Here is a 12,841-nt window from a genome sequence, read left to right on the forward strand (position 1 = left end):
TCTCTCTTTCATGCTTCATAGCTTTCGCAAAAAACATTTATAATTAATAAATGCTTTACTTAAAAACACAGAAATTTGCAACACAACTCTCCCGGCACAACAGAAGAGCTGATACTACAATATTCACTGCACTCATCTTTGCAGGAATTCTTTTTCAAAACATTTTTGCCCATTACTCAGCCTGTGGTGGTCCTAGGACAATGGGACCACCACTAGAAAGTTCAGTGTGACAAAACGCTTTCTATTTAGGTCATCTTCGGGTCCCCACACTAGATTAGTGGGGACCCCTAAATAATAATCCCAGCCCCTCCCCCACCATTTAGTCCCTTTTTAAGCTCTGTTATGGAAGGAACTTTTGTTTTATAGCTTGGAGTTGTTTGTGTTTTAAGGGCATTAGTATTGTAAAAGGCATTCTAGGCCTGAAAATGTGTATGCCACTATGCCCTCTAGGGGCTAAATATATGGTTGCACTACATTACTTTGGGGGTGATTCTAAGTCTCCGCCGCCCGCCAGACTTCCCCCTCCAAAATACCGCTCTGCGGTCGAAAGACCGCTGAGGGTATTTTGGGTTTTGCACTGGGCTGGCGGGCGACGGCCAAAAGGCCGCCCGCCAGCCCAGTGCAAAACACCCTTCCCACGAGGACGCCGGCTCAGAATTGAGCTGGCGGAGTGGGAAGGTGCGACGGGTGCAGTTGCACCCGTCGCGAATTTCAGTGTCTGCAAAGCAGACACTGAAATTCTTTTTGGGGCCCTCTTACGGGGGCCCCTGCAGTGCCCATGCCATTGGCATGGGCACTGCAGGGGCCCCCAGGGGCCCCGCGACACCCCATACCGCCATCCTGTTCCTGGCGGGAGAACCGCCAGGAACAGGCTGGCGGTATGGGGTGTCAGAATCCTCCATGGCGGCGCAGCTTGCTGCGCCGCCATGGAGGATTCATTTGGGCAGCGGAAAACCGGCGGGAGACCGCCGGTTTTCCACTTCTGACCGCGGCCGAACCGCCGCAGTCAGAAAGCCCAGCGGGGCACCGCCAGCCTGTTGGCGGTGCCCCCGTCATTTTAGCCCTGGCGGTCTTGGACCGCCAGGGTTAGAAGGACCCCCTTTGTGCTCTCCTATTTTCATTTGGTTATGCTCTCTAAGGGCTAATTAAACGGTTACGTGACCATGTTTCGTACAAATGATATTTTTATTGTGGTGTCCTCTAGGGACTTTTCTGAGCATTACAGTCAACATACTACAATATTTGCTGCACTCGGTCAACCCATAATGCTTTGCAGGGCATTCTTTTACAAAACATTTTTGCTCATAACTCAGCCTGTGGTGGTCGTAGGACAATGGGTCCACCTTCAAAATGTTCACCACATCCTGCTCTTTCTGTCTGACTAGGTTAGTGGGGACCCCAAAATAATACTCCTTCCTCCATTTAGTGTCACTTTAACCACTCTCATGGTTGGAACTTTTGTTTTATAGCTGTGAGTAGTTTGTATTTTAAGGCTCTTGTTCATAATATCATTGCAGTAGGTCTGCTAACTCTGAAAATGTGTAATACACTATACTTTCTAGGGGCTAAATATATGGTTACATTACAATACTGTCAGTCATTTTCTTTCTATGTGGTTATGCCCACTAGGGGTTAACTATATGGTAACATGACCATGTTTCTTATAAATGCTATTTTCACTTTGGTATCCGCTAGGTGCTATATTTAGCATTACAGCCTAATGCCAAACGTTTATTTCTGATAGAGGTTTTTATTAGGTTTATATGTTAATTGTATTTGTTTTATTAATCTCTCCTTATTGCAATTATGACCATGACTCAGGCCAACTTAACATCCTTATTACACTATGACTGTTTGAACACTCTTGATATGTTTGGCTGACAGCTTCTAGTTTATTACTCCTCAGTGGCTGTCTTGTTTTGGGAATTGTGTTAGCCAGCCAGCAACTCTGATGGTGGGGTGGTGAAAGTGGTATTCTATTGGAATTAGCATGGCAGAGTTAAATTAAGATGTTAAACGGCAACATTTTCATTTTTAGCTGCAGATAGAGGAAGAAGGTAAATGGAAGGGCTTTAGTTACATGCAAGGCCACTGGTATTATGTGGCAGGAAAAGACCAAGGGCCAGATGTAGCAAGCAGTTTTGCCCATTCTGTATCTATGGGAAAACGTGTTCGTACATATGGCCCCAAATTATAAGGCAGGGTTGACTAATTTATGTGGCAAGAAAAGTCCACTTAAGAATTTACAACACCAATAGCTCTAACTCAAGCAAATGCAAGACTCGTTGCATTGCAAATGCTTGTTTTTTGTTTGATAGTGGTCTGAAGTCCACACGGGGCAGAAGGCAGGGGAGGGCAGAACTAATGCTTAGAATGTGGTGTAAGGGCCAGAGCTGCCTCTTTTGGAGTGGGGAAAGCCGGTTTGAGTCTCGGTGTTGGATCAACATCCTGCGATTCTTGGCAAATCAGTTAATGTGCCCCTGCCTACCAAAAATGAATGTGCCCTTGTGAAGTGTAACTGGTGCTCATGTAAGGCGCTCCGATACCTTTGGGTCAAATTTGCAGTAAGAAAAGATACAAAATAATAAAAAAGACAGAGTGCAAGAGGGGGCCTTCCGTCTCCTGCGCAGGAGTACTTCAGTATAGTCAGGCAAACAGGAAGGCTTCAAGGCATGCCATTGCTTTGGAACAGCATTTAGGGCCGTGGCAGAGTATGTCAAATGTCAGCCTCTTTTCTCTATGGGGCTTCATGGGCTGTGGCAAAGGTAGACTGACATCTAGATGGAGCCTCTTGGGGTGGAGCACAGTAAAGCACGGGTCAGGTTGGTGCCTCAATGGGGCTTTGTGGGCTGGGGCACAGGCAGTCACACGCACTGAAGTATCCTGCCTAACCTAAAGTGCTACAATACCGCCGCACAATTTTTAAGTGCTATGTAAATGTTGCAAGACTGTGCAGCGTGCATGTCAATATTATTGACATGAAAGTCGTTGTTACTCATTTATTTTATGAAGCTAACAACCATTGACACAGGCAATAGTCCTGGCTTGTTTTAGGTGAAATTCTGTTGCATTTCATATCTGGATGCAATAACAGAAAAAGGCAGCTAAAAAGCTGGGCGTCACACTATGGCAAGCGCAGATTTTTAACTTATATGTTTAAGCCACGCCCTTTACTACATTTAGGGCCAGATGTAGGAAATGTTTTGCATGGCGCAAACTGCGAAATTCACAGTTTGCGCCATGCAAAACGCGCACCGCAATGCACATTCCCATTTTGCGAGTCGGTAACTTGGTTATGCAGAATTGCTTTGTGACCGCGAACGCGGTCGCAAAGCAATTCGCAGTTAGCACCCATGTGAAGTGGGTGCAACCCATTCGCAATAGGGAAGGGGTCCACCTGGGACCCCTTCCCCTTTGTGAATGGCTCTAAAAATATTTGGACCACTGCCTACTCTGAAAAAATTAAACCAAATGGTTTCATTTTCACAAGTGTATTGCAACTCGTTTTCCTTTAAGGAAAACGGGCTGCAATACCAAAAAAAGCAGTCACAGACATGGTGGTCTGCTGTCTCCAGCAGGCCACCATCCCTGTGAGTGCAGGGAATCGCAAGGGGGTCGCAAATTGCAATTGTCAGGGACACCATCCTGCATATGTACTCGCAAATTGTGAGTTGCTCCGCCTCGCAATTTGCGGGTCGCAATCCCATTTCTACCTACATCTGGCCCTTAGTCACACCCCTTTGAGAAACACCCCAGTTTTTTCATCTCACTTTAAGCCCTGAAGCAGATCAAGCACCGCACCTTCAAGCGCACTCACACAGCGAAATACACCCACAAGTAACAGCACAGGCAGCCGTGCGTGCTGCCTTATAATCATAGCAGCACCAGTGCAAAGTGTCCCTGACATCCTCAGAACTGAACAGGCATAAGCACTGCAAGCATCCCACCTTCACGCACACACACAAAGCCACCCTTTCCCCCATGTACTAGTCAGAGCACAGGTAGCAGTGTGTGCTTCCTTATAATTATGGCAGCAGCAGTGCAAGTGTCCCTCACATCCCCAGGACTGCCAGGCATTAGCAGTGCAAGCACCCCACCTTCACGCACGCACACACACACACCCTTATAATCATAGCAGCAACAGTGCAAAGTGTCTCGGACATCCTCAGAATTAAAGAGGCAAAAGCAGTGCAAGCAACCACCTTCAAGAGCGCGCATGCGCGCACACACACACGTACACAAACCCACCCAGTAGTAACAGCATAAGCAGCAGTGAGTGCGTCCTTTCTTAGAATCATTACAGGTGCAGCATGTGCAGCAGCAGTACAAGCGTCCCTCACAGCCCCAGGACTGCCATGCATTAGCATTGCAAACACCCCACCTTCACGCACACACACCCTTATAATCATAGCAGCACCAGTGCAAAGTGTCCCTGACATCCTCAGAACTGAACAGGCATAAGCACTGCAAGCATCCCACCTTCACGCACACACACAAAGCCACCCTTTCCCCCATGTACTAGTCAGAGCACAGGCAGCAGTGCGTGCTTCCTTACAATCATAGCAGCAGCAGTGCAAGTGTCCCTCACATCCCCAGGACTGCCAGGCATTAGCAGTGCAAGCACCCACCTTCACGCACTCACACACACACCCTTATAATCATAGCAGCAACAGTGCAAAGTGTCCCGGACATCCTCAGAACTGAAGAGGCAAAAGCAGTGCAAGCAACCACCTTCAAGAGCGCGCGCGCACACACACACACACACACACACATGTACACAAACCCACCCAGTAGTAACAGCACAAGCAGCAGTGAGTGCGTCCTTTCTTAGAATCATAACAGGTGCTGCATGTGCAGCAGCATTGCAGTGTCCCTCACAGCCCCAGGACTGCCATGCATTAGCAGTGCAAGCACCCCACCTTCACGCACACACACACACACACACACACACCCTTATAATCATAGCAGCAACAGTGCAAAGTGTCCCTAACATCCTCAGAACTGAACAGGCAAAAGCAGTGCAAGCATCCCACCTTCAAGCGCGCGCGTGCACACACATACACAAACCCACCCAGTAGTAACAGCACAAGCAGCAGTGAGTGCGTCCTTTCTTAGAATCATAACAGGTGCAGCATGTGCAGCAGCAGTGCAAGTGTCCCTCACAGCCCCAGGACTGCAACGCATTAGCATTGCAAGCACCCCACCTTCACGCACACACACACACACCCTTATAATCATAGCAGCAACAGTGCAAAGTGTCCTTGACATCCTCAGAACTGAACAGGCATAAGCACTGCAAGCACCCCACCTTCACGCACACACACACACCCTTATAATCATAGCAGCAGGAGTGCAAGTGTCCCTGACAGCCTCAGAACTGAACAGGCAAAAGCAGTGCAAGCATCCCACCTTCAAGCGTGCGCGTGCACACACACGTACACAAACCCACCCAGTAGTAACAGCACAAACAGCAGTGAGTGCGTCCTTTCATAGAATAATAACAGATGCAACGTGCAGCAGCAGTGCAAGTGTCCCTCACATCCACAGGACTGCCAGGCATTAGCAGTGCAAGCACCCCACCTTCACGCACACACACACCCTTATAATCATAGCAGCAGCAGTGCAAAGTGTCCCTGACATCCTCAGAACTGAACAGCCAAAAGCAGTGCAAGCATCCCACCTTCATGCACACACACAAAGCCACCCTTTCCCCCATGTACTAGTCAGAGCACAGGCATCAGTGTGTGCTTCCTTATAATCATAGCAGCAGCAGTGCAAGTGTCTCTCACATCCCCAGGACTGCCAGGCATTAGCAGTGCAAGCACCCCACCTTCATGCATGCCCACACACACACACACACACACCCTTATAATCATAGCAGCAACAGTGCAAAGTGTCCCGGACATCCTCAGAACTGAAGAGGCAAAAGCAGTGCAAGCAACCACCTTCAAGAGTGCGCACGCGTGCACACACACACACAAACACACACACACGTACATAAACCCACCCAGTAGTAACAGCACAAGCAGCAGTGAGTGCGTCCTATCTTAGAATCATAACAGGTGCAGCATGTGCAGCAGCATTGCAAGTGTCCCTCACAGCCCCAGGACTGCCATGCATTAGCAGTGCATGCACCCCACCTTCACGCACACACACACACACACACCCTTATAATCATAGCAGCAACAGTGCAAAGTGTCCCTAACATCCTCAGAACTGAACAGGCAAAAGCAGTGCAAGCATCCCACCTTCAAGCGCGCGTGCACACACATACACAAACCCACCCAGTAGTAACAGCACAAGCAGCAGTGAGTGCGTCCTTTCTTAGAATCATAACAGGTGCAGCATGTGCAGCAGCAGTGCAAGTGTCCCTCACAGCCCCAGGACTGCAATGCATTAGCATTGCAAGCACCCCACCTTCACGCACACATACACACACCCTTATAATCATAGCAGCACCAGTGCAAAGTGTCCCTCACAGCCCCAGGACTGCAATGCATTAGCATTGCAAGCACCCTACCTTCACGCACACACACACCCTTATAATCATAGCAGCAACAGTGCAAAGTGTCCCTGACATCCTCAGAACTGAACAGGCATAAGCACTGCAAGCACCCCACCTTCACGCACACACACCCACCCTTATAATCATAGCAGCAGGATTGCAAGTGTCCCTGACAGCTTCAGAACTGAACACGCAAAAGCAGTGCAAGCATCCCACCTTCAAGCGCGCGCGTGCACAAACACGTACACAAACCCACCCAGTAGTAACAGCACAAACAGCAGTGAGTGCGTCCTTTCATAGAATAATAACAGATGCAACGTGCAGCAGCAGTGCAAGTGTCCCTCACATCCCTAGGACTGCCAGGCATTAGCAGTGCAAGCACCCCACCTTCACGCACACACACACACACACCCTTATAATCATAGCAGCAGGAGTGCAAGTGTCCCTGACATCCTCAGAACTGAACAGGCATAAGCACTGCAAGCATCCCACCTTCAAGTGTGTGCGTGCACACACATACACAAACCCATCTAGCAGTAACAGCACAAGCAGCAGTGAGTGCGTCCTTTCTTAGAGTCATAACAGGTGCAGCATGTGCAGCAGCAGTGCAAGTGTCCCTCACAGCCCCAGGACTGCCATACATTAGCATTGCAAGCACCCCACCTTCACGCACACACACACACACCCTTATAATCATAGCAGCAACAGTGCAAAGTGTCCCTGGCATCCTCAGAACTGAACAGGCATAAGCACTGCCAGCATCCCACCTTCACGCACACACACAAAGCCACCCCTTCCCCCATGTAATAGTCAGAGCACAGGCAGCAGTGCGTGCTTCCTTATAATCATAGCAGCAGCAGTGCAAGTGTCCCTCACATCCCCAGGACTGCCAGGCATTAGCAGTGTAAGCACCCCACCTTCACACACGCACAGGCACCCAGACCCACCCACTGGTAAGGGCACAGCCAGCCTTGCGGGCTCCCTTATAATCATAGCAGCAACTGTGCAAATGCCACTCGCATCCTCAGAACTGCACAGGCACAAACAAAGCAAGCTTTCGACATGCAAGCGTGCGTGCACACACACACACACTTTCCCTGGTGTACTAGTGAGAGCACAGGCAGCAGTGCGTGCTTCGTTATACACATAACAGATACTATGTGTGCAGCAGCAGTGCCAGTGCTCCTGACACCCCCAGAACTGCTTAGGCATGAGCAGTGCAAGCACCCCACCTTCACGCACACACACACACACAAATCCATGTACTAGTAACAGCACACGCAGCAGAGCATGCTTCGTTATACACATAACATATACCATGTGTGCAGCAGCAGTGCTCCTGACACCCCCAGAACTGCCAGGCATGAGCAGTGCAAGCACCCCGCCTTCACGCACACACACACACACACAAATCCATGTACTAGTAACAGCACACGCAGCAGAGCATGCTTCGTTATACACATAACATATACCATGTGTGCAGCAGCAGTGCCAGTGCTCCTGACACCCCCAGAACTGCTTAGGCATGAGCAGTGCAAGCACCCCGCCTTCACGCACACACACACACACAAACCCATGTACTAGTGAGAGCACATGCAGCAGAGCATGCTTCGTTATACACATAACATATACCATGTGTGCAGCAGTGCTCCTGACACCCCCAGAACTGCCAGGCATGAGCAGTGCAAGCACCCCACCTTCATGCCTGGGTGTGCTTGTGTGTGTTTTTTCACGCTGTGCCTGTATGCATATAAAGCGGCTATATCAGTAAATGGGTAAAGTAACTGTGGTTTCACAGGTGAAAACATGTTGGTTGGTGGGTGACTTTGGGAAGTAAATATAAGTGCGCGGTGGGATGGATGAGTGAGTGGATGAGTGGATGTATGAGTGGAAATGTGGATGAATAATAGCAGAAGGATAAGTGAGTGGATAGACGAGTAAGAGTCGATCATTAAATAATAGATGGATAGTTGGCTGAGTAAGAGGAACGAAGAGTGAGTGGCTGGATGAATAAGTGGAAGCTGAATGGATGCATGAGTGAGTGAATGGCTGCGTGTGTGAATATGAGTGCTGATGGATGGATTAGTGAACGTGAGCATGGGTGTTCTGACTGACTGGGTGGATGAGTGGATTAGTGAGTGGGAGTATGAATTGGGGAATGACGGAAGTATAAATTATGTGAAAGACAGAAATCGAGACAACATGAGGCAATAATAAAGCGGTAATAATAGAGCAAGTGCAATTGACAGGGTGTTGCCCACCCACTGCAGTTTAGCTAGATCCAGCAGCTGTTCTCTTTGTAAGCAAAATTGATTTCATTTTGACACTAGGTAGAATACAAGAAACACAATCAAGCAAACAAACGGTTCTTTGGGTAAACAGTCAAAACTTACATTTACAAAGCAGCGTGCCATGTATCCTGCCTGGCTCCCTGAACAAACACAGATTTAACACCAGGGACTCATACGGCACTAGCGAACCAAATTGTGTGGCAGGAATGACAATTATGTGGCAAGAAAAAAAGAAAAGTATGCAACAAAGGTGGCATGTCCTTGAGCAGTATTCCGCAATCTCGTCTTTTTAACACACATTGCTACAGACTGGGCACGGTTCACCTCATTCTTTCTGTTTAACACGTGGACGGAGCAGCCCGCCACTGAAAGGTGGCCAGATAACCTTCCTAACAGAGCTGCCTCTGCATGGCACCACCTGCTGTGCTCTTTCGTAACTTTTGATCTGTTTTGAGCTAGAAATATTTTTTTTGTTGCAATTTCAAAACAAAGCAACAGATGGTGAGTGCAGTAAATCAACAATTAAGCAAAAAACACAACAGCTGCATAATTGCATAATCCAAGTGGCCCTGTTTATGATTTAGTGTGGGGCTCCATTTGGAATTCTAATTAGGGTCCTCTCCTGAGAAGGTCACCTTTTGGCTGCATCGAAATGAGTTGTTGCAAGTCTTGAGCACAAGAACCATAGTTACAATGGGTGCAGGGTACAAGAGTGGAGGGCAGGGATGCCTCTGAGTTGAGCTGAGCTCGCTGGCTGGGTGGAAGGGTTAATTGGTTATCTGGTGATGGAGACAAAAAGAGTCCCAGCGATGAAGCAGATAAAATTAATCACACGGTCCTGCTACCTTGAATGAGTAGTCTCTGTGGTATGTGGTCAGTGTGAGCAAGCTGACCTTCTAACACAGTGGTGAAGGGCAAATTCAGTGCCTTTTCCGGTCTAAACCTTTGACCCGGAAGAGATTGTTTGATGTTGTTAAAAGGAGCTCGAAAAGATGTTTAGCTGCCCACGTGTTTTAGGCTCAACTGAACTATTCTTCACAAAAGTATCTTAGGGCCAGATGTAGCAAGCAGTTTTGCCCATTCTATGTCTATGGGAAAATGTGTTCGTACACATATGGCCCTTAGTGTTCTGCTCTGGCAAAACCTCAGCCTAAATTTCATCAGTTTCCTGCCTGAATTTGCTGATTGAAAATGTACTCGCTCTGCAGAGGACCTTTTATGACCTTGTTCTGAGGTCCTCATGTGCACTTCCCCGAGGGACCTCACATGGTTTCTATGAAGGACACACATGAACTTCCTCAGAAGACCTTATGTGCGTTTCCTCTAAGTGCCTCACATGCACTTCCTATGATGGCCTCACGTGGATTTCCGCTGAGACGCTCACATGTAGTTCCACTGAAACCCTCAAATGCACTTCCTCAGAGGACTTTACATGCACTTTCTCTGGGGGTTTTGTGTGCACTTCCCACATGAACCTCACACGTGGTGTCTCTTAATACCTCACATGCACTTCCTCAGAGGACTTTACATGCATTTTGTCTGATAGTCTTGTGTGCACTTCTTACAAGGACCTCACAGGCAGTTCCACTGAAGGACTTGCGTGCACTTCCCCGGAGGACTTTACATGCACTTCCTCTGAGGGTTTGTATGTACCTCCCACAAGACCATCACACGTGATTTCTCTTAAGACCTCCAATGCTCTTCCTCAGAGGACTTAACATGCACCTCCTCTGAGGGTTTGTGTGTACTTCCCACAAGACCATCACACGTGGTTTCTCTTAAGACCTCACATGCACTTCCCAAGAGGACTTTACACGCACTTCCTCTGAGGGTTTGTATGTACTTCCCACAAGACCATCACACGTGGTTTCTCTTAAGACCTCACATGATCTTCCTCAGAGGACTTTACATGCACTTCCTATGAGGGTTTGTATGTACTTCTCACAAGACCATCAAACGTGGTTTCTCTTAAGACCTCACACGCACTTCCTCAGAGGAGGACTTTACATGCACTTCCTCTGAGTGCCTCGTGTGCACTTCCCACACGGACCTCACATGATGTTCCTCTGAAGGACTTGTGTGCACTTCATCTGAGAACACCACATGCACTTTCTATGGTAACTAGGCAATTACTGCATTCGGCTCCGGATGCCTCCTTCCAATATTAGGATTGCACAAATAAAAATAAACTATGGATCATTGAGAGGCCCCACCTGCATTGACTTGAAGGCCCTGTGATGCGCAACCTTGCATTTACCACTGTACCGCCACCCCACAGTGATGGTGACCTGACAAGCACTTCTTCCCCCTCGAGATTCTGTAGGGCTGAATGACCCCAGCATGGATAAAAAAGGTGCACTTACCCAACAACGACAATGATAAAATCTAGTAAATTCCAGCCATTGCGCAGGTACGCGTTGGGATGGAAGAGAAGGCCGTGAGCGATGACTTTTAAAAATGCTTCCACTGTAAAAATGATGAGAAAGAGATACTCCACTCGCTCCTAGAAGACAAGAAAGACAGAGGGTGTTACTCTTTTTTTTTATATTTGCTTTGGCGATGGTTTGTGTTTTCTACTCAGGTCGGCAAAGCACACAAAACGTCCATTCAATCAATGAAACACACAATGGCACAGTCGGGTAGCTCTTGGCAAATTTATCAAGCACAAACCAAACTTTAATTAAAATAAAAGTGAAGGAAGGAATACAATGGTCAGAGAAAACATCAGTGCAGAATCCTCTAGAGAAGGGAAGTCCAATATTGGGCCAGAAGGATCAGATCCATGCCAGGTTTCCCAAACATCTACAAATTGCACATAAAATGATTAAACTGGATTAAGTTATGTAGCACGTGCTTAGCCTGAAAATGTGCCATTGACTGCTATCAACTAAGGTTGGCCACCCCTAGGCTAGCCTCAAGGTAACCATAACTATACAATACCAGGACATGATAGAAGCAGTGCTAAGGGCCATTCGTACACATTTTAGGGACTGAGATTTCCTAATTGTCATTCTTCGCTAATCGCTATTAGGAAATTGCAATTCCTAATGTATGAAACCCATTGAGTTCGATTTAGCGATTCCTAATGGGGTCGCAATTGACCTACCTCATGAATAATAATAAAGTAGGTCACAATTTATGACCCATTTGGTAATCGCAGCCGTCACAGAGATGGAGGCTTGCTGGGGCCAGCAGACCACCATGTCTGTGATTGCTTTTTAATAAAGCAGACCATTCTTTAATGCTGCCCGTTTTCTTTTAAGAAAAACAGGATGTGTTTAAACAGAAAAAATGAAACTTTGAAGTTTTATTTTTAAGGGCAGTGATATTTTGGTTCAACATTCACAAAGGGGAAGGGCTCCTGTGGGGGGCTCGAGTGGAATGAACCAACACACCTGAAAAGAATGAAAGGAAAGCCCTGACTGGCATGGACCAACACACCTGAGAACAGTGATATGTAAAAGGAAAGCCCAGACTGGACAGGTTACCTCCCGGTGACATGGAGTCGTCTGGCAGTCATACACCCCACGCTATTTTGGCAGGGAGCGGAGCCGCCTCACCATGAAACGCACCAAAGCCCATGAGAGGCTGCTATTGCTAACCACTCCCCAGAGGTGTAACAAAGGCCCCCGCAGCCCTTGCAGGGTGCCTCCCGATCTCCAGGGAGAGCCCTCAGCACAGTATACTGTACATGGGCGACAGACCCCTGACTGGGTCCAGGAGGCCAGGGGTCCCCTGCAGGTACTTTGCAGGCAGTGCTTAATTTGTAAACAAATAAGTGCCAGGGCCTGTGTCAGGAGCCCGCTGTATCTTACACCAGCAGCTACTGTCCCTTCCAGCGTTGGCAATGACAGTACCAACACAGCTACAAACCACCACACTCCTACAAGTGTGACGACCCAGACTATTCCAGGCCCTCATAGCTACTAGAATGGCTCTGGCAGCAGGTATTAGTCATTTCAATGTACATGGAATTAACAGCTGTTGTTGTGCTCATTTCTAAGTTAGACATTCATCGCCAACATGTGGCAGATGCTCATAAGTG

The 12,841-nt window shown here is 47.9% G+C and overlaps 1 protein-coding gene across 1 annotated transcript in view; it reads right to left on the minus strand.

The window, feature by feature from the left end:
- The window catches only part of CACNA1C (calcium voltage-gated channel subunit alpha1 C), a 1,395,795-nt gene that overhangs the window by 555,949 nt on the left and 827,005 nt on the right, over positions 1 to 12,841 (minus strand). The window contains exon 4 of the mRNA XM_069228081.1: positions 11,160 to 11,299. Coding sequence (XP_069084182.1) covers positions 11,160 to 11,299 — 140 coding nt within the window. The remainder of the gene's footprint in view (positions 1 to 11,159; positions 11,300 to 12,841) is intronic.

Source organism: Pleurodeles waltl, chromosome 4_1 (assembly GCF_031143425.1).
Source record: "Pleurodeles waltl isolate 20211129_DDA chromosome 4_1, aPleWal1.hap1.20221129, whole genome shotgun sequence".
Taxonomy (NCBI): domain Eukaryota; kingdom Metazoa; phylum Chordata; class Amphibia; order Caudata; family Salamandridae; genus Pleurodeles; species Pleurodeles waltl.